The sequence below is a fragment of the Prunus dulcis genome, chromosome 5 (assembly GCF_902201215.1).
Source record: "Prunus dulcis chromosome 5, ALMONDv2, whole genome shotgun sequence".
Lineage (NCBI taxonomy): Eukaryota > Viridiplantae > Streptophyta > Magnoliopsida > Rosales > Rosaceae > Prunus > Prunus dulcis.
In genome coordinates this window covers 16,011,280-16,038,146 of record NC_047654.1, presented here as the reverse complement: position 1 = coordinate 16,038,146, position 26,867 = coordinate 16,011,280, and the positions used below count along the sequence as shown (strand labels likewise).

At 39.6% G+C, this 26,867-nt stretch overlaps 2 protein-coding genes and 2 pseudogenes across 4 annotated transcripts; 3 read left to right on the top strand and 1 right to left on the bottom strand.

Annotated features, from left to right (window-relative positions):
• Positions 1 to 94: 94 nt before the first annotated feature.
• Positions 95 to 21,477, top strand: LOC117627151 (diacylglycerol kinase 1). Of its 2 annotated transcripts, XM_034359081.1 has the most exons (9): positions 124 to 328; positions 852 to 1,304; positions 17,373 to 18,308; positions 18,688 to 19,054; positions 19,688 to 19,764; positions 20,112 to 20,231; positions 20,390 to 20,554; positions 20,806 to 20,943; positions 21,116 to 21,477. In XM_034359081.1, exons 2-9 carry the CDS (start codon positions 1,071 to 1,073, stop codon positions 21,263 to 21,265), a joined length of 2,187 nt encoding a protein of 728 aa, XP_034214972.1. In that variant the 5' UTR covers positions 124 to 328; positions 852 to 1,070; the 3' UTR covers positions 21,266 to 21,477. The 2 variants fall into 2 exon arrangements, with proteins under 2 accessions (XP_034214971.1, XP_034214972.1); XM_034359080.1 differs by lacking the exons at positions 17,373 to 18,308; positions 18,688 to 19,054; positions 19,688 to 19,764; ... (2 more) ...; positions 20,806 to 20,943; positions 21,116 to 21,477 and adding exons at positions 2,620 to 2,986; positions 3,620 to 3,696; positions 4,044 to 4,163; ... (1 more) ...; positions 4,738 to 4,875; positions 5,048 to 5,409 and having other exon boundaries at positions 95 to 328; positions 852 to 2,240.
• Positions 8,303 to 10,601, top strand: LOC117627154 (UDP-glucose 6-dehydrogenase 5-like). Of its 2 annotated transcripts, none has more exons than XM_034359082.1 (2): positions 8,303 to 8,432; positions 8,981 to 10,601. In XM_034359082.1, exon 2 carries the CDS (start codon positions 9,001 to 9,003, stop codon positions 10,441 to 10,443), a length of 1,443 nt encoding a protein of 480 aa, XP_034214973.1. In that variant the 5' UTR covers positions 8,303 to 8,432; positions 8,981 to 9,000; the 3' UTR covers positions 10,444 to 10,601. The 2 variants fall into 2 exon arrangements, with proteins under 2 accessions (XP_034214973.1, XP_034214974.1); XM_034359083.1 differs by having other exon boundaries at positions 8,344 to 8,362.
• LOC117627482 lies at positions 13,708 to 15,701 on the top strand (annotated as a pseudogene).
• Positions 15,613 to 17,292, bottom strand: LOC117627478 (annotated as a pseudogene).
• Positions 21,478 to 26,867: the final 5,390 nt, after the last annotated feature.

The following is a 26,867-nucleotide window of genomic DNA, read 5'->3' as shown; positions in this document are numbered from 1 at the left end:
GGGCAGTCGGACCCGCAAATAGCTCTCCACCTCATACCTCTGCTTTGGCCACGTGGGGCCTCGACAAATAGATTCGTATCTCTACGCGCCATCTAGACTCGACTACCACTTTGCATCAGAATCTTAAAACTAATACAAATTAGCGCTCAAGAAACCCCAAAAAAATCAAAAATAAAAAATTAAATAAGAAGAGTGGAAAAGCCTTTCCCTGGATTTGGGTTTTGTTTCGATTCCTACACTTTGAACTTTCCCCCTCAGCGTGGATCAAGCTAAGGCTAGGGTTTTCTCTGATCGGCGCGATCCATCTCCATCTCCACGGAACGTCACTGTAAGTTCCGTTTTTTTTTTTTTTTCCAAAAAATTTAATCCTTTCACTTTTAATTTCCGAAATCTTCACGGTTCAATGTACTTACTGATTATTATTTCAAAATCGAGACATACTGATACATATGTATGCGTAGTTACATATTAGAATGTATGTACGTATGTTATGTTTTGCTTTTAGACTATTCCGTTTGGTTTCGGAGAAATTGAAATAGAAAGTGCAGTATGAAGCTGGTTTTGTGTGGCGTGAAGGTTGTGTGTTGCTTTGGTCTCTAAAGATGGAGGTTTTTTTTTTTTGTTTTTGTTTTTGTTTTTTTTTTTCCCACAAAACTGTCATTTAAATTAAAAATATCACTTAATTATGATAGAACTATGGAATTTGTATGTCCTTCATGTTACATGTATTTTGTATCTTGCTTTTACCTCTGATTATTGATATGAAACTACTACTCATGGTAGCAAGTGCTTTGTAAAAATATTTGGAATGATATTTGCTTTACTTGTGAAACGTTTTCGGTTGTTTATAGGTTGAAGCGGTTACAGTAAGTAGCACCTATCAAAAGCATTGTTCGCCACTCTGTTGCACATCATGAATTGAGTTAGGTTCTCAAATGAGTTTAAGGCTTTTGATAATGTTATAGAATGATGAAACCATATTGGAGGATATATGAGTTTGAGGCTAATTAAACTGGGATTGGGAAATTTGATGCTTATGTGAATGTAGATCAAAGAAGTAGTCATTGAGGATGGATGATGATGGTGACATTGATATTTTTTTCTCCAATTGGAACAACAAGAATCCCACGGATCGCCTTTTTATTGTCTCTTGCCTTATCGCTGCTCTAGTTGGAATTTTGACTATAGCCTACTCCGCATTCCAATGGAGGAGAAATATCAATCTAAGTTGGATGAAAGCAATAGCCAGGTCAAAGAAAAATCCAAAAGCACGTCACAAAGTTCCTATAGCTCCTCATACTTGGGTTTTAGAATCGGTATCTCGTGGAAAGAACTTGAATTGCTGTGTATGCTTAAAGTCCATGAGCCCTTCTCAAACTCTTGGACCGATGACAGCTTCAGACAGTTTTAGTCACCGTTGCAGTATTTGTGGTGCAGCGTCTCACCTAAGCTGCTCTTCTAGTGCGCACAAGGATTGCAAGTGTGTATCCATGATGGGGTATGAGCATGTGATGCACCAATGGGCTGTCCGTTGGAATGAGGTAACAGATCAACCCGATGAAACTTCTTTCTGCAGCTTTTGTGAAGAGCCATGTAGTGGGTCTTTTCTTGGTGGATCCCCAATATGGTGCTGCTTGTGGTGTCAAAGACTGGTACATGTTGATTGCCACAGTAGCTTGTCCAATGAAACAGGTGATATTTGTGATTTAGGTCCATTCAGAAGGTTGATTCTATCCCCTCTTCATGTAAAGGAATTGAACCAGACTTCCCCTGGTGGATTTTTGAGCTCCCTTACTCAGGGGGCCAATGAGATAGCCTCTTCAGTACGTGCAACTATTAGGAGTCAGAGCAAGAAGTCCAAGCATGGAAATGAAACCTCTGTTGATACAGGAAATAGTGGTAGTACTGGGGATATGTCCACAGAAAGCACAGCTGATACTCATCAAGCTGTTAATGGTTCTCATGAAATTGAGGAAAACCGTAATGGTAATTTGAATGTGGATTTGCAGCACCAAGATGGTGATGTAGATAGGAAATTGGATTCTAAGCCTAGTTTCAAAAGGAGCTCGTCAAGCAATAAGAAGGATGAGTCTCAGGTTTTAGGGATGAAACAAAAATACGAGTTGATTGATTTGTCACCAGATGCAAGACCCTTGTTAGTTTTTATCAACAAGAAGAGTGGGGCTCAGCGTGGGAATTCACTGAGGCAACGATTGAATATTCTTCTCAATCCTGTTCAGGTTTGATTTCTCTACCATCTTGATTAATTGGAAAAATATATTTGCCTTCATTTGTTTAGCCCGGTGAGGTCTTTAAGTAAGGTTTAAGGTTTAAATTTCTGTAATGTGTAAAAAAGATTTCCCTTCTTTTCTTTTCAAATGAGCCAAGTAAGGTTATTACTAAGGCTTAAGGTTTAAATCTCCATTTTTGAAAAATTAAGATTTACTAGTTTAGCCCCTTAGCGAAACAGGAAGTCCTAACAGTAAATTCTAATTTTTGATGGTTATCTACATCACATGCTGGGCTCTCTCCTCAGTTCATTTCTATGGAGTTTGGTTAATATTTCTGATATATCATATATTGTTGGTTAATTGTTGCATGTGCTCGTGTTTCATGTAGGTTTTTGAGCTGAGCTCAACACAAGGACCGGAGGCGGGTCTTTATTTATTCAGAAAGGTGCCGCACTTCAGAGTTCTTGTTTGTGGGGGAGATGGTACTGTTGGTTGGGTTCTGAATGCCATCGAAAAGCAAAACTTTGTGTCTCCTCCTCCAGTTGCTATTCTACCTGCCGGAACAGGGAATGATCTGGCTAGAGTTTTGTCATGGGGAGGTGGTTTGGGCTCAGTGGAGAGACAAGGAGGCCTTTGCACAGTTTTGCACCACATAGAGCATGCTGCAGTAACCATTCTTGATCGTTGGAAGGTAGCAATTGTAAATCAACAGGGGAAGCAGCTCCAATCGCCAAAGTTTATGAACAACTATCTCGGTAAGTAATCATATTACCTTGTGATCATCTGGTTTATAAATGGGATAACTCAGAGTAGTTAGTTGGAGTGCTGGATTTTGGTTGGATTTTTCTGGTTCTCAGGTTCTTAGTATGTCTATAGTTATTGACTTGAGTTATGGCTCCAACAAAGATCTGAAATCAGCTCACATTAGTTTTCTGCCCCTAGTCTTACTTGGTTGTACTGGGTCAGTTATCAAGTGGTTTGTTGTTTATTATGAAAAATATTGCCAATTGGTTTGGCTTTACATCTTTACTGTCTTCTGATTTTTCAGTCTGTATAAATAACATACTGTTACTGTTAATTGGATTTCTTCTGTAAGAAAAAAAGGAAAAAATAAATAAAAATTTGCCCGGACTCAAAACTTAATGGTCTGTGTTGGAGTTTATTCTGCGGATATTCTAAAACAGTCTACAATGAACCAATGGCTATTTTGGTTGTTTGATGAGTCAGTTTGGCTAATATACTTTTGAGATTTAACAACATATACTTTGTACTAACTGCATGGGGATTATTATTACTTCTATGCCGCTTTATTTATGCCCTACATCACGTTGACTGGGCTCTCATTTGTCTTCGCATTCATAACCAACTCTGGCATGCTTCATTTGCAGGAATTGGGTGTGATGCAAAGGTTGCTCTGGACATTCATAATCTACGGGAGGAGAATCCAGAGAAGTTTTATAATCAGGTAATGCCAAACCTTAACTAAATCGGAATTCAAATCAATCTCCCTTACACTGTACTAGGCATTAGACTCTGGTGGATCGGTTCTTGAGTTTAGTAGTAATAGGGGAACTATGGAGCAGAGGCTAGTGCACTATTGGAGTCCGAGATCAAATGTGGTTATAACTTATAAATCAGAATGGAATTAAAGTTGATATCATACTTCAACCTGTGTGGATCACATTTTAAATCTGTCTGCTGCTTCTTGTTGCAATTGTTGTTTGTTTGTAGTTTTATTTGGATTTTACTTTGAGACTTCCTACTTAAGCTGTTGACATCAGTTATGTTGTTGCAATTGTTATATACCTGCAGTTCATGAATAAAGTCCTTTATGCAAGAGAAGGTGCTAAGGGTATAATGGATAGAACATTTGTGGATTTTCCTTGGCAAGTTCGAGTTGAAGTAGATGGTGTTGAGATAGAGGTCCCTGAGGTGAGTATGAAAAGATTTTAACCATAAGGACACAACACTTCGCTGATTCAGAAATCATCACCATATTGCTTGAGCTTTGGCTCTCTGGATATATAATGGTTGACTAATTTTGAGATTATCACTGCTGGACAATTTCTAATTTTTAGACATATTTTCAGGATGCCGAAGGTGTACTTGTTGCGAATATTGGAAGCTACATGGGCGGTGTAGATTTGTGGCAAAATGAAGATGAAACTTATGATAATTTTGATCCACAATCTATGCATGATAAAATACTTGAGGTTGTGAGCATTTCTGGAACATGGCACCTTGGGAAACTTCAGGTATTTGGGTATTTGTGGATGCTCTACCTCTTAATATGTGATACACATACTTACATATTGGAATGTTGTTTTTTGCTAGTTGATTTTTCCAGAATATTAGGATATGTTGTTTTAGCATAAATACTCGTTTGGCTGTTTTGATTATTTACTTTGGCTTGTGGTCCCTAAAGTTTGGTAATCTCAATTTATAATAGATCACTATAATTGGTAATGCGTGCTATGTCTCTGAACTGCTGTTCTGTTTGGGACAGGTTGGGCTTTCTCGTGCTCGAAGACTGGCACAGGGGCAGTCAATTAAGATACATCACTTTGCTGCATTGCCTGTTCAGGTTGATGGGGAGCCTTGGTTTCAGCAACCTTGTACATTGGCTATATCCCACCACGGCCAGGTCTCTCTCTCTCTCTCTCTCTCTCTCTCTCTCTCTCCCCAAAAGGGTGTTGATTAGTTTCATCAAATTTAGGCTTTACTTGCATATTTCCTATAGATTCTCTTCCAATGACAATCTAGTTTATAGCTAAATCTTTCTCTACTTATGTCATATTATCTGATGTGGTGTTCAGGCCTTCATGTTGAAGAGGGCTGCTGAGGAGCCACTTGGTCATGCAGCTGCCATTATCACTGATGTTCTTGAGAATGCCGAGACCAATCATGTAATAAGTGCTGTGCAGAAGCGAGCTCTTCTTCAAGAAATGGCGCTGAGGCTGACTTAGAAGTTTCCTCAAGCTGCTTAGATTAGTAATCAAAGTTTTGATTGCATCTTCCTTTTCTTTCTTTCGGAAATATTGACATGTTGTATACACCATATCACCACATGTATCTTTCTTTTTGTGGTTTTAATAGGATGCTTCTAGTTGGAGCATGGTTGTAAATGAACCTTGTTGAACATCAATGGAAAGGGAACTTCACAGAGTTTTGTTGATAACAGACTAAGACAAACTGCCATGTATTGTTTTTGCATTTTACAGTTTTGATTTATAAGGACATTTGGATTGAGGAAATCATATATTACAAGGCTTGAAATTGGGTATGAAATTACATGCTCGCCTCGGTTTTGATGGCAGACTAGAATACTACGCTTAATTATGCTATACATAGTTGATCAAACTCCAGGCAAGTTGGGGAGGGGTGAGGACCTGAAATCAGTCATTCCTTGGCTTGTTCTTGAGAAATCCTTGCTTCACTTTCCTCCATGCCCTTGTCACAAACCCCATCGAAGCTGCCCCAGGAGGCCTTGTACTCGGCTTTTTGTCGGCGGTGACAGCCGCACAAGACAGCTGCTGCTGGCACAGAATTCTCTTGGGTGTCTTCACACTTTGTTTGGAAATGCGACTCAAGCCTTGTGTACAAAAGGGTGAATTGAAGCAGTACATGTAATGAGGGGACGATGCTTTGGAAGCTTGAATGGCTTTGTTAAGTTGGTGAGTCACAGCTCGAAGCTCATATGAGTCATATAAGGTGCTACCGTTGTGCCTCGGGCTCAGCCTCCATATGGGGCTTAATGTGTGGGGAGGACGATCATGTGTTGCAGTGATCATTCTTTGTGGGTCTTTCTCAATTGGGATTTCCAGAAATGTTGCTAGGTCTATGTGTGTTGAAGCTTCTCCCATGTTCTTTTTTTTTTCTTTTTCTGGTTTTGTTTTGTTTTGAGAGAGAGAGAGAGAGAGAGAGAGAGAGAGAGAGAGAGAGAGAGTGGTCAAGGGTTGTTTATTAGGTTTAAGAAAGTGGTTATGGGTGGATGCGGATGGGTAGTTTACCTTGTAAGTGACGTTGGTTAAGTAAATGTTAATGTCAAAAGCTAGAGACTTGCATTGTTTTATACGTCCTCAATAGGGCATGTTCTCAGATGGAGATTAAAATCTCAATTCTCCCTCGTTGTCATCTTTACAAGTGATCAATGCAACTTTTTTTCCTTTTTGGAAAAAAAAGGGTTTTTGGCATTGTGGAGGTGGAAAGTGCTATTTCTCATTATATGTCTGCATGTGCTTGTTTGCTTTGTAATCTTGTAAATTGTTTGACATGTCTAAATTCCAAGCTAAACTTTAATTACCTGCAAATAAACAAAGCTCTTATGCAAGTATTGACCTTTGGGTTGGGAGACATGTTAGTGTCTCATGACGCGTAGTCGTGTCATAATCTTATAAAGCAAGTGAAGCTTAGATCTGCTTTCTTTCTTTAAAACTACTCTTAAGTAATTAAACTTCTTTTCGTAGTTACCTCTCAAATCTCCTCCATACATATCGTTACTAGAGAAAGAGAGAGTGGAGGGTCCTCTAAGTTCATTCATCTAAGATAGGATAGTCTAAGTTAGCGAATTACTTATTAATTAAATTTCAAAGATAAATATTATTAGATTAACAACTAGAGGCATCATCGGAGCGTGATGAAAAAAACATAAAATATTTATAAGTGACTCATAAAATCTTCCATTTTTATTTACAAAACGCATTAATACTTACCTTTCAAATTCTATTAAAACAAATGGAATGATTTCAAACCATGAAACCCATATATTATATATACTCACATCCTATGAAAGTGTTTTAAAATTGAAACCAGAAAACAAACTTACATTCATAAAAGTAAAACTCTTATGAAGGAAAAATATATTGTTGCCAATACTCACCAAAGGTCAAGGAAATCATTACGAAGTCAAAGTTTGCAACTACCCCATTTATGACATTCTGTTAGTCTAAACTTTACTGTGTGCACCCGATCTCATACAAAACTTTTATCATGATAATTCCACTAATTTATTATGTCACAAGCATAGCGTGTGAGATGAATTTATATACAAACAAATGTTGCGGTATGATGGTAATACTAACATTGTGTTACAAGTTCATTCAAATTATAACACGTATTTGTATCGTTTATGAACTTTATCATTAATTTAGAATTTAGAAATGAGATTGTATTTTCCACATTCATTTACATATTTTTTGTTAGACCACATTCATGTACTTAGTAAGTGAATGTATGCAAATCCTGTTAAGTAAGGTAACTTAATAAATATGCAATCCTGCTGCTCTGCCTCTGCTCCTCTGAGTCTGAATGCATTTGTAATTTATTTCACGCTTTGCCATCATCAACTTTGATTTTCTTTGTGCTGATTTGTGGGCATCTTCTCAGGTATCAACACGTTAATCTCATTTGTTTCTTTTTGTTTCTGAATCAAGGTCATCATTAACTGCCACTTTTCTTCAATTTTATATGTATAAATTGCAATCCCATGGCTTTCACTTTACTCAAAGATTCTCCAAACCCCACCAAGCACGTCCTTTCTGCACTTTGAAGCTTCCTTTTCACTAGCTATGGTATGGTAAAACTCAGTTACATGAACATTACATCACATGCCATGGAAAAGTACCAACTAAGACATGCTGTTTGTGTAGTGGCACATGAACCTAAAACGCGTTATGTCCAGCTTTTACTCATTGTGATCAGCCATTTGTTGTAATGTGATCTATGGGTTTGGTCAGACTCAGACCCTTGATATTGATATAAAACTTTGTTTTTATGCAAAACCGATTTTTCTTCTTCTGTTTTCTGTGTGTTTTAGATTTAGTGAGATGGGTAGTCTTGGAAATTTGACTTTGATAAGTGGTTTTCATTCTTTGGAAGAGAAAATAGTGGGTGGCAGAATTTCCCTTGTTTGTTACTGAAAGGCGTGTTTGGAAACGTGTTGAACGCTCCAGTCCAGCTTTCTTTTAATCTGTCTGACTTTGCTTTCGTGTGTGAAAGTACATAGATAGATGTAGATCTTACAAGTTACAAGTGGCTTTTGGGTAGTATTTAAAGGTCTTTGGTCTCTTACTTTCCTGTACTAGTTGTAGTTGTAGTTGTGGTCTCTCTCTCCTATTCTCTCTATAGTTCTGGTGGTCTCTCTCTCTCTCTCTCCCCCCTATTTCCATATTTGAAGTCTACAGAAAGCTTCTTCTTCTTGAGGTACTTCATTGTGAACTTTAAGGCCTACAGGGACCCTTTGTAAATTAGGTTCATATTTCATCATTTTCTTGCATATTTGGATGCTTAACTGATGTGACTTTTTTGAATTCTCTTGTGTGTTTATTTTCACTTGTAGAAGTACTCTGTTTTCATCTTTGTTATATTTTCACTTGTAATATAGAAACCTTTATGTTTTTGGTTTTGTTTGTGTGCGGAAGGACAATGCTAGATGTAGTCAAACTTATGCCAAATTAAAGGTCGATGTCTTTTCTCTTTTAGTTCGTTTGAAATGCAATTGTTTTTTCCTTAGATTGGAAAATTTGACTCCATAAGCTTTGACAGGTTCATGTCATTGTCATGTAGACCATTCCTGCATCTATGTTATAGCCAAATTAGGCAGCCTTTATTCTGATTGTGGGAAAGAGGCAACCTATGGAGTTGACTGTAATTAGAAACTAATGTGATGAATCAAATACTACTTGTTTTTTCTGTGTATAAAACAAGTTTTTGTAGCCCTATATTTTATCTTGACAGATTGCTTCTTTCAGGTTTTTATTAACAGAACAAAATGGTGAAGATCTGTTGCATTGGAGCCGGCTATGTTGGGGGGCCAACCATGGCAGTAATTGCCCTCAAGTGCCCCGCCATTGAAGTAGCTGTGGTGGATATCTCTGCGCCCCGGATCGCAGCCTGGAATAGTGACCAGCTCCCCATTTATGAGCCAGGTCTTGATGAGATTGTGAAGCAGTGCAGAGGAAAGAACCTCTTCTTCAGCACTGCTGTAGAAAAGCATGTCTCTGAGGCAGACATAATTTTCGTTTCGGTTAACACCCCAACGAAAACTCAGGGTCTTGGAGCTGGCAAAGCTGCAGACTTGACATATTGGGAAAGTGCAGCCCGGATGATTGCTGATGTTTCAACGTCCAACAAGATTGTTGTTGAGAAATCAACTGTTCCAGTGAAAACTGCTGAGGCAATTGAAAAGATTCTCACCCACAATAGCAAGGGGATCAAGTATCAGATCCTTTCAAACCCAGAGTTTCTTGCTGAGGGTACAGCAATTGAGGACCTTTTTAGCCCCGACCGCGTTCTCATTGGAGGAAGAGAAACCCCTGATGGCCAGAAAGCAACCCAAGCATTGAAAGAAGTATATGCGCATTGGGTACCAGAAGACAGAATCATAACAACCAATCTTTGGTCAGCAGAACTCTCAAAGCTAGCTGCCAATGCCTTCCTGGCCCAGAGGATCTCATCTGTCAATGCCATGTCAGCTCTGTGTGAGGCTACTGGAGCAAATATCTCAGAAGTTGCCCATGCTGTTGGCAAGGACACCAGAATCGGACCCAAGTTCCTGAATGCTAGTGTTGGATTTGGAGGGTCTTGCTTTCAAAAGGACATACTCAACTTGGTCTATATCTGTGAGTGCAATGGCCTAACTGAAGTTGCAAACTACTGGAAACAAGTCATTAAGGTGAATGACTACCAAAAGAACCGATTTGTGAACAGGGTAGTTTCTTCAATGTTCAATACAGTTTCTGGTAAAAAGATTGCCATTCTTGGGTTTGCCTTCAAGAAAGATACCGGCGACACGAGGGAAACTCCTGCCATTGATGTTTGCAGGGGGCTGTTGGGGGACAAGGCACAGTTGAGCATATATGATCTGCAGGTCACAGAGGACCAGATCAGGAGGGATCTCTCAATGAAGAAATTTGATTGGGACCATCCAATTCATCTCCAGCCAATGAACCTGGCTGCGGTCAAGGAAGTCAGTGTTGTTTGGGATGCTTATGAGGCAACCAAGGGTGCTCATGGGATCTGCATTCTTACTGAGTGGGATGAATTCAAGACACTTGATTACAAGAAGATTTTTGACAATATGCAGAAACCTGCATTTTTATTTGATGGAAGGAATGTTGTTGATGTTGAGAAGCTGAGAGAGATTGGATTCATTGTTTACTCAATTGGGAAGCCGTTGGATGCTTGGCTCAAGGACATGCCTGCTATGGCATAAGATGGAATTTTTTTTCTGTGTCACAGCTGCAGAAGTAATTCTTTGAAATTTTAATTTTCACCTCATGTTTTAACTTTACTTTTCACATGTATTACTAGTTGCTGTTATCTCACAGACACTTCTCAGAGGGAAGTTCTTACTTTTTCTTTATATTTTTATATCTTGGGGCATTATAAAATAAAATAAAATTCATTGATCTGATCTGAGTAATGAATTAAGCAAAGTCACCGTTTCCTTTTCCAATAATCTGGAGAGTAGCATTTAACTTTTAAGACCAGGCAAATGTAAAGCCTAAAAATTCAGAGATGCCACTTCAACAACAAAACTCTTTCAAAGCTAGATATACCTTGATTTATTTAAAGGCCTCTGCTTCCCAATTCACTTTGTAACAGAATTTTATGTTTTGAGTTATTGCCAGGCTTAGGCATTTGCATGGGGCGGGTAGGCTGCATTAAAATGAAAGTCAAAAGATCTGATTGTTTCAGAAATTGAATAATGTGATGCTCTCATTCAATACACATGATCTTGCTGATGCAACCCAAGAAGAAGAAAGAAGAAATCAGAAAGGCTTCAATTTTTGTAACAATTAAAAATGATTTTGTTTAGTCTTCTATCAACTAAGAGAAATAATATTTGATTAAGAGGTGCAACATAGTTGATTCAATGCTAACTATCTTATCAGAGGTGCTCAATGTATGCTAGTTATTCAACATGACTATTATAGTAGAATTTCGTCTCCTTTTGCTCTACCATCCCCAACCAACAAACCACCAGTCAAAGTGATATCTACAATTATCTTCAAGTTCTCAATCCTGTTGTGCGCACCCTTCTCCACGAGGCATTTTCTTTGACATCGCTGCCATTGATAAAAATATTTCAGCAATTCATAGAATCAAATGATATAAGAAACTCCTTTAAATAGAGATACCAAGCAGTTATGTGATAGACTAATATACAGGCAGTCATTTAAAATAAACACTGTTTAAATAGAGATATCAAGCCCATATTCCACTTCCACTCCCCAAAAATACGTTTCAATAACACATCTATAACACTTCGGACTGATGACCATTGATGTAAGCCACTTTATACAGGATCATCAAAATTAGGGGGTTCCAAGATAATGTAAGCCACTTTATTTTTGTACCCCTCCTCTGTGCTCTGAAAATGCGGGTAATCTGGAGCACTAAACAAAGTGATGAGCTTTCTTGACTCCACAATGTGATCGATGGTGTACCCTTCATCAATTTCCATTCGCCTAACTCCGACGGGCACACTAGAGTGCAACTAGGCATGCCTTTGAAAACACTGGTTTACATAAGGTTTTTTGGTTCCTGAATTTCATGTTGATGGGGGGTTTTCTGTTTTTGGACATAAATTAAGCAAGTTGAGCTAGGGTTTTGCTGTGTTGTTGCTGTTGGTGTTGATATTGAGGTATAATTAAACTTTAATTATGTAATTAAATGTATATGTTGATTTTCTGTTAGGATTGATTGAGACTGCTAATGTTTAGCTGTTTTGTGTGTGTTGGAATTGTTTACATGGTTTTCAGCTAGGATTGAGTTTAAATGCATGTATTTTTGTGTAACATCCCGACCCAAAAATATCAATAATTTTGAATTCAATTAAATTTTAGTGTGGAATTACAATTTTGTCCTTGAGGTAGGGGTAATTTATTCACTTTAGATTCGGAAGGATTTTGGGGGCAGTGACTGGTACTTTTACATAGATCGTACTGAGATGAGTCCGTAGACACGTAGTGGGCTCATTTCGAAGTTGTAACGAAGAAGTTACGATCAAAACAAGATCAATGGCATAACCGTAATTATTTAGAAGTTGGGTTTAATAAATCTGAATTTTTTTTTTTTTTGTTTTTCTCTCTCTCTCTCTCTCTCTCTCTCCCCGCAAGCAGCACGCTTCCCCCTTCGGTTTTCTTCCTAGCCGTGGCTTCCAAGAGCCACCGTTGCCACCACGGACCACCACCAGCCACGAGACTGGTACCGTTAGAACCACCTCACTTCCATCTTCCTTTCCCAACCGATCCCAGCCCCGATCCACCGCTGCCGTCGCCGAAAACAGCCACGAAACAGGCGGTTTTGGGCAAATTTTTCGTAAACATTCGGCTGCTCGTTCTCCCACTTCCGGCCACCATTTCCGACGATCCAGGTATGGATTTGGAACCTCTCGAGCTGTTCTTTCTGCCAGTTGTGTTAGTTTTGAGAAATTTCTGCGTTTTGGAAGTCGTTTAAGCGATGGAAGTTTGGACGGTTTTCGGCCTCCGATTCCGGCCACTTCCGTCGACTTTTTGGGGTAGGTCCAAGAATAAAAGTTGCTCCACTGCATGTGATTTACCTAACCTGGAAGTCTTGGCCGGCCGTTTGGAGTTTTTCCGGCCGCCGGAAATTACTTTGGACACCCACGCTCTGCCGGCGCGTGGGAACAGTGTCGGCCTGTCATTGTGTCCTAAAATGATCCTTGTGTTGTCCTGAGTATAACGGTATTCTCGGATTTCAATTTAGTTGTCGTTTGATCGTCGATCGGATATCGCATATTAGGCTTTATTCGGGTTCGATATGGTAGGACCGTTGGATCAACTCCATTCCTTTATATGTTGATCTAGGCACTCCTAGGATCGTGTAGGATTTCGCGGATTGTGAATCGGAGTCTCGGATGTTCCGATTTAATAACTTAAAGTTTGTATTTTACTATAACCGTTCGATCGTGCGATCGCGAGTGATCCGACCGCTCGATTGAGACCAAACTCTCGGGACGTGTTTAGGAAACTATGTTGGTCCTTTAGGAACTTTCAGATTATAAATAGGAGGTTGTGGGAACCTTCATAACGACCCACCGCATTCCCTGCATGACGTGCCTGTGCAGACCCTTCATGACGACCCACCGCATTCCTCGCATGACATGCATGTGCATGCCCTTCATGACGATACACTACAATTCCCGGATGATGTGCATGTGCATGCCCTTCATGACGACCCAATGCTGTCCTTGCATGACGAGTGATTGCAGACCCCGCCTCTACAGCTTGTATTTTTAGTCATAGACCCAGCGACAGAGCCCTCCACCTTGCCTAGGTGAAATTCTATTCTTTTGGCAGGCAATAGTTGTCCTTGAAATAGTTAAAAGGCATAACTGCACAATCAGTGGTGCTTAATTGTTTTGACATGTATCTCAGAGACGATATAAAGGATAAGCAATACTTATTTGATGGGGTGAAGCTCACTGAATAGAAGATCGCGAACTAAGGTAATGGAAATGCAGTTACCTTGCTATGATCAGTCGGTGGTTATTGCTTAGTGTTTTATTACTCCAATAAACCAAGTTTGAAAAAAGAAAAACTAATTTTAGTTATCTTGGCAGCAGATAAATCTATTACAGAATCTAATAATTTTCCCTATTTGTGAATCTTGTGGTACAATTACAAGAAACAAATATACGAGCCGGTGAACGACAGGTCAGATGAGGTTGAGGATACCAATTTTGAAGCGGCAACACAACCAATCTTCAATTCATTGCCTTCCATAACTTCTTACTTAGAATCTGAACACAACCCGTAATCACAGTCACCTCAACTTCGAACCCCAATTGATTGGCCTCTTGATGGCAAGCTCACCCTCAACTGGGTCCAAAACCTCATGTTTGTCTTCGACTGGGCATCTAGAAATCTTGAGTCGACCCAATTGCCAAACGTGTTTCCTGTTGAGGTTTTTGATAGCCTGGCCCTATTTAACTCCAAGATCCTCCACAAAGAGGCCAATTGCGTCACCATTAACAACTTAGCCCCTGAATACACGGTCGTTGTCGTCGGAGACCTTCACGGGCAGTTGCATGACCTTTTTTTCCTTCTCCGTGATGTTGGCTTTCCCTCAGAAAATCGATTCTTCGTCTTCAATGGCGATTATGTTGACAGAGGTGCTTGGGGTCTTGAAAGTTTCCTAATTTTGTTAGCTTGGAAAGTGCTCATGCCAAAGAGGGTGTATCTATTGCGAGGAAACCATGAATCAAAGTATTGCACTTATGTTTATGGTTTTGAGAAGGAGGTGCTGATAAAGTACGATGATAGAGGCAAACACGTGTATTGTAAATGTCTTGGGTGCTTTGAAGGTCTTCCCTTAGCTTCCCTCGTTGGTAAACAAGTGTACACTGCACATGGAGGTCTTTTCCGCCACATGCCTGCTATCTCCAAGAAATCAAAGGGAAAGAAGAGTCGGAGAGCTTTCAATCCTGAACCTAGTTCGTTATCTCTAGGCTCTATTAAAGAACGGAATAAGGCTCAAAGATAAGTTCTTGATCCTCCATGGGAAGGTCCCAATGTGATTCCTGGTGATGTGCTGTGGTCGGATCCCTCAATATCTCCCGGCCTGTCTCAAAATATAGAGAGAGAGACATTGGGCTACTTTGGGGTCGTGATTGCACCGAGGATTTTCTCAAGAATTGTCAACTCAAATTGATTATTAGATCACACGAATGTCTTGATGCACGAGAAAAAGGCCAGGTCTTAGTGGAATGGATGAAGGGTACACCATCGATCATAGTGTGGAGTCAGGAAAGCTCATCACTTTGTTTAGTGCTCCAGATTACCCACAATTTCAGAGCACAGAGGAGAGGTACAAAAATAATGGGGCTAACATTATCTTGGAACCCCCTAATTTTGATGATCCATGTATTTCATAGTTTCGAAGCAATTACTCCAAGGCCAAAGGCGGATCCTTTTTACAATTTTGAAGAAATGATTTATTCTGATGAAGAGTTGGACTTGGCATCAATGGTATAATCATAATCTTTAATCAACTCTAGCCTTTTTCTTTGCCTCGGATTCAGTTCCTTCTGAGTGAACAGATACTTCAAACTCTTATGGTTTATGAAAATCTGTCACGTTTCCTTGTAGAGATAGTGCCGCCAAATCTTTAAAGCAAAAACCACTGCAGCAAATTTCAAATTATGGGTAGGATAATTCAACTCATGCTTCTTGAGCTGTCTAAAAGCAAAAGCGATTACCCTGCCATGCTGCATCCCCACACAGCTCAAGAAGTATGAATTGAATTATCCTACACATGATTTGGAATTTGCTACAGTGGTTTTTGCTTTAAAGATTTGGCGGCACTATCTCTATAGGGAAACGTGACAGATTTTCATAAACCATAAGAGTTTGAAGTATCTGTTCACCCAGAAGGAACTGAATCTGAGGCAAAGAAAAAGGCTAGAGTTGATTAAAGATTATGATTGTACCATTGATGCCAAGTCCAACTCTTCATCAGAATAAATCATTTCTTCAAAATTGTAAAAAGGATCCGCCTTTGGCCTTGGAGTAATTGCTTCGAAACTATGAAATACATGGATCATCAAAATTAGGGGGTTCCAAGATAATGTTAGCCCCATTATTTTTGTACCTCTCCTCTGTGCTCTGAAATTGTGGGTAATCTGGAGCACTAAACAAAGTGATGAGCTTTCCTGACTCCACACTATGATCGATGGTGTACCCTTCATCCATTCCACTAAGACCTGGCCTTTTTCTCGTGCATCAAGACATTCGTGTGATCTAATAATCAATTTGAGTTGACAATTCTTGAGAAAATCCTCGGTGCAATCACGACCCCAAAGTAGCCCAATGTCTCTCTCTCTATATTTTGAGACAGGCCGGGAGATATTGAGGGATCCGACCACAGCACATCACCAGGAATCACATTGGGACCTTCCTATGGAGGATCAAGAACTTATCTTTGAGCCTTATTCCGTTCTTTAATAGAGCCTAGAGATAACGAACTAGGTTCAGGATTGAAAGCTCTCCGACTCTTCTTTCCCTTTGATTTCTTGGAGATAGCAGGCATGTGGCGGAAAAGACCTCCATGTGCAGTGTACACTTGTTTACCAACGAGGGAAGCTAAGGGAAGACCTTCAAAGCACCCAAGACATTTACAATACACGTGTTTGCCTCTATCATCGTACTTTGTTAGCACTTCCTTTCTCAAAACCATAAACATAAGTGCAATACTTTGATTCGTGGTTTCCTCGCAATAGATACACCCTCTTTGGCATGAGCACTTTCCAAGCTAACAAAATTAAGAAACTTTCAAGACCCCGAGCACCTCTGTCAACATAATCGCCATAGAAGACGAAGAATCGATTTTCTGAGGGAAAGCCAACATCACGGAGAAGGAAAAAAAGTCATGCAATTGCCCATGAAGGTCTCCGACGACAATGACCGTGGATTCAGGGGCTAAGTTGTCAATAGTGACGTAATTGGCCTCTTTGTAGAGGATCTGGGAGGTAAAGAGGGCCAGGCTATCAAAAACCTCAACAGGAAACACGTTTGGCAATTGGGTCGGCTCAAGCTTTCTAGATGCCTAGTTGAAGACGGACATGAGGTTTTGGACCAAGTTGAGGGTGAGCTTGCCATCAAGAGGCCAACCCATTGGGGTTTGAAGTTGAGGCGAGTGTGATGACGGGTTGTCTTTAGATTCTAGGTTGGAAGCTATGGAAGGCGATGAATTGAAGGCTGGTTGTGTTGCCGCTTCAAAATTGGTATCCTCAACCTCATCTGACCTGTTGTTCACCAACTCGTATATTTGTTTCTTGTAACTGTAGCACAAGATTCACAAATAGGGAAAATTATTAGATTCTGTAATAGATTTATCTGCTGCCAAGATAACTAAAATTAGTTTTTCTTTTTTAAAACTTGGTTTATTAGAGTAATAAAACACTAAGCAATAACCACCGACTGATCATAGCAAGGTAACTGCATTTCCATTACCTTAGTTCGCGATCTTCTGCTTCAGTGAGCATCACGCCATCAAATAAGTATTGCTCATCTTCTATATCGTCTCTGAGATACATGTCAAAACAATTAAGCACCACTGATTGTTCAGTTATGCCTTTTAACTATTTCAAAAATAACTATAGCGCCTCATACTTGGGTTTTAGAATCGGTATCTCGTGGAAAGAACTTGAATTGCTGTGTATGCTTAAAGTCCATGAGCCCTTCTCAAACTCTTGGACCGATGACAGCTTCAGACAGTTTTAGTCACCGTTGCAGTATTTGTGGTGCAGCGTCTCACCTAAGCTGCTCTTCTAGTGCGCACAAGGATTGCAAGTGTGTATCCATGATGGGGTATGAGCATGTGATGCACCAATGGGCTGTCCGTTGGAATGAGGTAACAGATCAACCCGATGAAACTTCTTTCTGCAGCTTTTGTGAAGAGCCATGTAGTGGGTCTTTTCTTGGTGGATCCCCAATATGGTGCTGCTTGTGGTGTCAAAGACTGGTACATGTTGATTGCCACAGTAGCTTGTCCAATGAAACAGGTGATATTTGTGATTTAGGTCCATTCAGAAGGTTGATTCTATCCCCTCTTCATGTAAAGGAATTGAACCAGACTTCCCCTGGTGGATTTTTGAGCTCCCTTACTCAGGGGGCCAATGAGATAGCCTCTTCAGTACGTGCAACTATTAGGAGTCAGAGCAAGAAGTCCAAGCATGGAAATGAAACCTCTGTTGATACAGGAAATAGTGGTAGTACTGGGGATATGTCCACAGAAAGCACAGCTGATACTCATCAAGCTGTTAATGGTTCTCATGAAATTGAGGAAAACCGTAATGGTAATTTGAATGTGGATTTGCAGCACCAAGATGGTGATGTAGATAGGAAATTGGATTCTAAGCCTAGTTTCAAAAGGAGCTCGTCAAGCAATAAGAAGGATGAGTCTCAGGTTTTAGGGATGAAACAAAAATACGAGTTGATTGATTTGTCACCAGATGCAAGACCCTTGTTAGTTTTTATCAACAAGAAGAGTGGGGCTCAGCGTGGGAATTCACTGAGGCAACGATTGAATATTCTTCTCAATCCTGTTCAGGTTTGATTTCTCTACCATCTTGATTAATTGGAAAAATATATTTGCCTTCATTTGTTTAGCCCGGTGAGGTCTTTAAGTAAGGTTTAAGGTTTAAATTTCTGTAATGTGTAAAAAAGATTTCCCTTCTTTTCTTTTCAAATGAGCCAAGTAAGGTTATTACTAAGGCTTAAGGTTTAAATCTCCATTTTTGAAAAATTAAGATTTACTAGTTTAGCCCCTTAGCGAAACAGGAAGTCCTAACAGTAAATTCTAATTTTTGATGGTTATCTACATCACATGCTGGGCTCTCTCCTCAGTTCATTTCTATGGAGTTTGGTTAATATTTCTGATATATCATATATTGTTGCTTAATTGTTGCATGTGCTCGTGTTTCATGTAGGTTTTTGAGCTGAGCTCAACACAAGGACCGGAGGCGGGTCTTTATTTATTCAGAAAGGTGCCGCACTTCAGAGTTCTTGTTTGTGGGGGAGATGGTACTGTTGGTTGGGTTCTGAATGCCATCGAAAAGCAAAACTTTGTGTCTCCTCCTCCAGTTGCTATTCTACCTGCCGGAACAGGGAATGATCTGGCTAGAGTTTTGTCATGGGGAGGTGGTTTGGGCTCAGTGGAGAGACAAGGAGGCCTTTGCACAGTTTTGCACCACATAGAGCATGCTGCAGTAACCATTCTTGATCGTTGGAAGGTAGCAATTGTAAATCAACAGGGGAAGCAGCTCCAATCGCCAAAGTTTATGAACAACTATCTCGGTAAGTAATCATATTACCTTGTGATCATCTGGTTTATAAATGGGATAACTCAGAGTAGTTAGTTGGAGTGCTGGATTTTGGTTGGATTTTTCTGGTTCTCAGGTTCTTAGTATGTCTATAGTTATTGACTTGAGTTATGGCTCCAACAAAGATCTGAAATCAGCTCACATTAGTTTTCTGCCCCTAGTCTTACTTGGTTGTACTGGGTCAGTTATCAAGTGGTTTGTTGTTTATTATGAAAAATATTGCCAATTGGTTTGGCTTTACATCTTTACTGTCTTCTGATTTTTCAGTCTGTATAAATAACATACTGTTACTGTTAATTGGATTTCTTCTGTAAGAAAAAAAGGAAAAAATAAATAAAAATTTGCCCGGACTCAAAACTTAATGGTCTGTGTTGGAGTTTATTCTGCGGATATTCTAAAACAGTCTACAATGAACCAATGGCTATTTTGGTTGTTTGATGAGTCAGTTTGGCTAATATACTTTTGAGATTTAACAACATATACTTTGTACTAACTGCATGGGGATTATTATTACTTCTATGCCGCTTTATTTATGCCCTACATCACGTTGACTGGGCTCTCATTTGTCTTCGCATTCATAACCAACTCTGGCATGCTTCATTTGCAGGAATTGGGTGTGATGCAAAGGTTGCTCTGGACATTCATAATCTACGGGAGGAGAATCCAGAGAAGTTTTATAATCAGGTAATGCCAAACCTTAACTAAATCGGAATTCAAATCAATCTCCCTTACACTGTACTAGGCATTAGACTCTGGTGGATCGGTTCTTGAGTTTAGTAGTAATAGGGGAACTATGGAGCAGAGGCTAGTGCACTATTGGAGTCCGAGATCAAATGTGGTTATAACTTATAAATCAGAATGGAATTAAAGTTGATATCATACTTCAACCTGTGTGGATCACATTTTAAATCTGTCTGCTGCTTCATGTTGCAATTGTTGTTTGTTTGTAGTTTTATTTGGATTTTACTTTGAGACTTCCTACTTAAGCTGTTGACATCAGTTATGTTGTTGCAATTGTTATATACCTGCAGTTCATGAATAAAGTCCTTTATGCAAGAGAAGGTGCTAAGGGTATAATGGATAGAACATTTGTGGATTTTCCTTGGCAAGTTCGAGTTGAAGTAGATGGTGTTGAGATAGAGGTCCCTGAGGTGAGTATGAAAAGATTTTAACCATAAGGACACAACACTTCGCTGATTCAGAAATCATCACCATATTGCTTGAGCTTTGGCTCTCTGGATATATAATGGTTGACTAATTTTGAGATTATCACTGCTGGACAATTTCTAATTTTTAGACATATTTTCAGGATGCCGAAGGTGTACTTGTTGCGAATATTGGAAGCTACATGGGCGGTGTAGATTTGTGGCAAAATGAAGATGAAACTTATGATAATTTTGATCCACAATCTATGCATGATAAAATACTTGAGGTTGTGAGCATTTCTGGAACATGGCACCTTGGGAAACTTCAGGTATTTGGGTATTTGTGGATGCTCTACCTCTTAATATGTGATACACATACTTACATATTGGAATGTTGTTTTTTGCTAGTTGATTTTTCCAGAATATTAGGATATGTTGTTTTAGCATAAATACTCGTTTGGCTGTTTTGATTATTTACTTTGGCTTGTGGTCCCTAAAGTTTGGTAATCTCAATTTATAATAGATCACTATAATTGGTAATGCGTGCTATGTCTCTGAACTGCTGTTCTGTTTGGGACAGGTTGGGCTTTCTCGTGCTCGAAGACTGGCACAGGGGCAGTCAATTAAGATACATCACTTTGCTGCATTGCCTGTTCAGGTTGATGGGGAGCCTTGGTTTCAGCAACCTTGTACATTGGCTATATCCCACCACGGCCAGGTCTCTCTCTCTCTCTCTCTCTCTCTCTCTCTCTCTCCCCAAAAGGGTGTTGATTAGTTTCATCAAATTTAGGCTTTACTTGCATATTTCCTATAGATTCTCTTCCAATGACAATCTAGTTTATAGCTAAATCTTTCTCTACTTATGTCATATTATCTGATGTGGTGTTCAGGCCTTCATGTTGAAGAGGGCTGCTGAGGAGCCACTTGGTCATGCAGCTGCCATTATCACTGATGTTCTTGAGAATGCCGAGACCAATCATGTAATAAGTGCTGTGCAGAAGCGAGCTCTTCTTCAAGAAATGGCGCTGAGGCTGACTTAGAAGTTTCCTCAAGCTGCTTAGATTAGTAATCAAAGTTTTGATTGCATCTTCCTTTTCTTTCTTTCGGAAATATTGACATGTTGTATACACCATATCACCACATGTATCTTTCTTTTTGTGGTTTTAATAGGATGCTTCTAGTTGGAGCATGGTTGTAAATGAACCTTGTTGAACATCAATGGAAAGGGAACTTCACAGAGTTTTGTTGATAACAGACTAAGACAAACTGCCATGTATTGTTTTTGCATTTTACAGTTTTGATTTATAAGGACATTTGGATTGAGGAAATCATATATTACAAGGCTTGAAATTGGGTATGAAATTACATGCTCGCCTCGGTTTTGATGGCAGACTAGAATACTACGCTTAATTATGCTATACATAGTTGATCAAACTCCAGGCAAGTTGGGGAGGGGTGAGGACCTGAAATCAGTCATTCCTTGGCTTGTTCTTGAGAAATCCTTGCTTCACTTTCCTCCATGCCCTTGTCACAAACCCCATCGAAGCTGCCCCAATAGGCCTTGTACTCGGCTTTTTGTCGGCGGTGACAGCCGCACAAGACAGCTGCTGCTGGCACAGAATTACCTTGGGTGTCTTCACACTTTGTTTGGAAATGCGACTCAAGCCTTGTGTACAAAAGGGTGAATTGAAGCAGTACATGTAATGAGGGGACGATGCTTTGGAAGCTTGAATGGCTTTGTTAAGTTGGTGAGTCACAGCTCGAAGCTCGTACGAGTCATATAAGGTGCTACCGTTGTGCCTCGGGCTCAGCCTCCATATGGGGCTTAATGTGTGGGGAGGACGATCATGTGTTGCAGTGATCATTCTTTGTGGGTTTTTCTCAATTGGGATTTCCAGAAATGTTGCTAGGTCTATGTGTGTTGAAGCTTCTCCCATGTTCTTTTTTTTTTCTTTTCTGGTTTTGTTTTGAGAGAGAGAGAGAGAGAGAGAGAGAGAGAGAGAGAGAGAGTGGTCAAGGGTTGTTTATTAGGTTTAAGAAAGTGGTTATGGGTGGATGCGGATGGGTAGTTTACCTTGTAAGTGACGTTGGTTAAGTAAATGTTAATGTCAAAAGCTGGAGACTTGCATTGTTTTATACGTCCTCAATAGGGCATGTTCTCGGATGGAGATTAAAATCTCAATTCTCCCTCGTTGTCATCTTTACAAGTGATCAATGCAACTTTTTTTTCTTTTTGGAAAAAAAAGGGTTTTTGGCATTGTGGAGGTGGAAAGTGCTATTTCTCATTATATGTCTGCATGTGCTTGTTTGCTTTGTAATCTTGTAAATTGTTTGACATGTCTAAATTCCAAACTAAACTCTAATTACCTGCAAATAAACAAAGCTCTTATGCAAGTATTGACCTTTGGGTTGGGAGACATGTTAGTGTCTCATGACGCGTAGTCGTGCCATAATTTTATAAAGCAAGTGGGCTTACAGCTTAGATCTGCTTTCTTTCTTTAAAACTACTCTTAAGTAATTAAACTTCTTTTCGTAGTTACCTCTCAAATCTCCTCCATACATATCGTTACTTGAGAAAGAGAGAGTGGAGGGTCCTCTAAGTTCATTCATCTAAGATAGGATAGTCTAAGTTAGCGAATTACTTATTAATTAAACTTCAAAGATAAATATTATTAGATTAACAACTAGAGGCACATCGGAGCGTGATGAAAAAAACATAAAATATTTATAAGTGACTCATAAAATCTTCCATTTTTATTTACAAAACGCATTAATACTTACCTTTCAAATTCTATTAAAACAAATGGAATGATCTCAAACCATGAAACCCATATATTATATATACTCACATCCTATGAAAGTGTTTTAAAATTGAAGCCAGAAAACAAACTTACATTCATAAAAGTAAAACTCTTATGAAGGAAAAAATATATTGTTGCCAATACTCACCAAAGGTCAAGGAAATCATTACAAAGTCAAAGTTTGCAACTACCCCATTTATGACATTCTGTTAGAGCAACTCCACCCCTTAGGCCAAGTCCAGCGCTAGAGGCTGGCCCAGGCAAAAGGCAAGAAGAAGCCTGAGTCCAGCTCCAGCGCAACAAATCCAGCCCGGGCAAGCTGCGGGTCCCACGAGCCCGGGCAGGCCCAAGGGCGAAATCAGACTGGGCTCGAGCCCGAGTTTCGCTGACGTCATCGCTGACGTCAGCGCACAAAAATCAAATTTTTTTTACTGTTGGCGCGTGTAATACACGCGCCAACGGTAAAAAAAATTTGACTGAAATGCGCTGACGTCAGCTCCAACGGCTACTGCCACGTGTCGGCACCGGGTGGCTCCGATTGGATTTTTTTTTTCAGAAATCCTACGGTTCTCATTTTTTTGGCCAAAAAAATTTAAAAAAAATCCTAAAAAATTCGAAAAAAATTCTGAAATTTTTTTTAAAAAAATACCAAAAATGTATGTATTTTTTCCCTATAAATACCTAACCATTTTATCTACTTTCAACACCAAATCTTCATACAATTTCTTCTCCATACAATATTTTCTACTCTCCACTCACATAATTCATTTTCCACACCAAATCTCCATACAAACTCATCTCCTTCCAATATTTTTTACTCTCTACTCATATTTTCCACTTTCCACACCAATTCCATATAAACTCTTCTCCTTCCAATATTTTTTACTATCCACTCACATTTTTGTACTACTTTCCATTTGTAGAAAATAAACAAATGGCATCTTCTGTTGAAATCGGAGGCTCGTGGTCAACCCAGGAAGATATTGCATTGTGCGAGTCTTGGGTGAACGTTAGTCATGACCCTATCACGGGCAATGAGATGAAGTTCCATCATATGTGGAGCAAAATTCATGGAGAATTTTGTCAAAGATCGGGTTCCATTCGGACCGAAATGGCTTTGTCTAGTAGATGGAAAATTCTAAACAAAGAGTTAGGGAAATGGAGAAATGCATTGACAAAAGCAAAGGAGAACATTCGGAGCGGTGCGAATCTTTCCGATGAGGTAAAATATTTTTAATTGCCATTTTAATCAATTTAATGTAACTTTTTTTTTTATTGCATATTCTATTTATTTTTTGTTGCACAATGTTTATTTTATTTTTGCATTTCCTAATTGGCTTTATTTATTTACATAATCAATTTTATTCTTGCATTTCAAAATAGTTTATAATTTCATGCATAATCTTTATTTTTGTTTTTGCATTTTCAATTTGTCTATATTTATTTACATAATCAATTTTATTCTTGCATTTCACAATAGTTTATAATTTCTTGCATTGTATATTTTTTTTAATGCACTTCCAATTATTTATTTTGAATAGATCATACAAGCACAAATGTGGTTCGGTGCCACGGGGCAAGGGAAAAAAAGTTTTGTGCATTTCCAATGTTGGGAAATTGTCAAAGATTGTTCCAGATTCAAAATTATTCCTACCGCACCCCCGGTTGTGTTGCATGAGACGCCGCCCCACGAATCGCCATCAACCGATTCGCCATTAGACTCCCCAATGGAAACGGAGTCACCACTCCCACGTCCGCCGAGACCTATTGGGAGAAAGGCGGCAAAGGCCAAGAGAGGGGCCACTTCAAACATTGATTGTGTTCAAATATTCGAGCAAATAGCTAAGAACAACTCTCTAAGATTGGAGAGAGACTTGAGGAGAGATGAAGCGGACAAGGCACTATTGGAAGCCTTTGCAATTGAAAAGCAACATGCAAAAGAAAAAGACGACGATGAAAAAGAGATGAAAATCATGGCCATGGATACGAGCCATATGTCTCCTGAAACAAAGGCCTATTGGAAGCATAAACGAAGGGATGTGATGAGAAGAAAACTTTTCCATGACGACGGTCCTAGCAATACGGATTGGCTAAATGATGAAAACCATTAGATTGTATTGTTGTATTTTTTAATAATTGTTGTATTTTTTTTTTTAAATTGTTGTATTATCCTTTAATTTGTTGTATTGTTTCTTTTTTATTCAATCAAAAAAGCATTCTATAATTGGACTACTTATTAAAAACATTTGAGCATTCCTCACAAAGATTAATTAAAAACAAACCTTCATTTATTGCAAACAACACACAAAACAAACCATACATAAAAGCATAATAATAAAAAAGACCTCGCAATAATTCCACAAAACACAACACACAAAAACAAAGCATAATTAAAAACAAAGCATAATTCCAAACAAAGCACGAATCTAGCCTTCATCCATTGTGATTGCCTTTCATCTGCCACAAGTGCTCGATCAAGTCAACTTGACGTCTTTCGTGAACATATGAAGATTGCATTTCTTGATAACGATCAATCATGGGGTTGTTGAATCGACCATCGTGAAGTAACGGTTCGGGCTCCAATGGTAGTCCATTTGGTCCCATCGGCCTTTCATATATTCTTGTCAACGCCGTGTTCATAGGATCGGGTTCAAACACCTCTGGAGCATCGTAGTCATACTCATCCTCCACAATCATGTTGTGGAGGATGATGCAAGTCATCATAATACTCCTCAACCCCTCCTCGTCTAGCATCCGAGCAGCACCCCTGATAATTGCCCAACGAGCTTGCAAGATACCGAAACACCTTTCCACGTCTTTCCTGTAACCTTCTTGAAATGAAGCAAAGCTTCTTTCCTTCTCGGATTGGGGATTCGAAATTGTTTTCACGAATGTCGTCCACCTAGGATAAATTCCGTCGGCAAGGTAGTATGCACCAGAGTATACGGTATTGTTGATTTGGAATGTGACCTGAGGGGAATGACCTCGCAATACCTCGTCGAACACCGGGGATTGACCAAGGACATTGAGGTCATTCTGAGATCCGGCAACCCCAAAAAAGGCATGCCAAACCCAAGTGTCGAATGAAGCTACGGCCTCCAAAATGATACTTTTTTGGCCCTTCCGATTCCCATAGTCTCCTTGCCACGCAGTAGGACAATTCTTCCATTGCCAATGCATGCAATCGATGCTTCCGATCATTCCTGGGAAACCTCGAGCCTCGCCTTTTTGTAGAAGCCTTTGCAGGTCCCTCGGAGTGGGTTTGTGAAGGTACTCCCTCGTGTACAAATTTTCCACTGCATCACAGAATCTCACCAAGCACTCTAGGATAGTAGATTTTCCCATCCTTGCAATCTCATCCACCTGCTCTGCAGATGCCCCATAAGCAAGCATCCGCAAAGCAGCTGTAAGTTTTTGCTTCGGGATAAGACCCAAAACTCCAACAGCATCATGCTTTTGAATGAAGTATGTGTCGTAATTACAAATATCATGCATGATTTTTTGGAACAAATGTGGCTGCATTCTATATCTCTCTCAAAACTTATGAGCAGGATATAACGAATTTGGGATAAAGTAATCCTCCAAGAGATTCTTACCCCGAGACTCTCTGCGTCTGTCCACATTCGGGGCACGACGACGATGGTGTTGGCTTGATTGATTCATCATACACACCGCCGCTTCTTCAAGCATTTCTTCCTCTTCTTCATCGGCGTCCCGATCTTCTTCCTCACGTCTACGCCGGATTTCTTCCCATTCTTTCTGTTGCCTCTCCAACACCCTCCTGAAGTTTGACATTGAGAGTATAATGGGAAATTGTAAAATCTGAGAAATGAAGGAATAT

What these genes read in the sequence shown, in the direction of transcription:
- LOC117627151 (XM_034359081.1), top strand. Translation starts at nt 1,071, where the DNA reads ATGGATGATGATGGTGACATTGATATTTTTTTCTCCAATTGGAACAAC. An exon ending in TTCTTCTCAATCCTGTTCAG is followed by an intron (nt 18,309 to 18,687) that starts GTTTGATTTCTC and finishes TGTTTCATGTAG; the next exon opens with GTTTTTGAGCTGAGCTCAAC. An exon ending in CTATATCCCACCACGGCCAG is followed by an intron (nt 20,944 to 21,115) that starts GTCTCTCTCTCT and finishes TGTGGTGTTCAG; the next exon opens with GCCTTCATGTTGAAGAGGGC.
- LOC117627154 (XM_034359082.1), top strand. Translation starts at nt 9,001, where the DNA reads ATGGTGAAGATCTGTTGCATTGGAGCCGGCTATGTTGGGGGGCCAACC.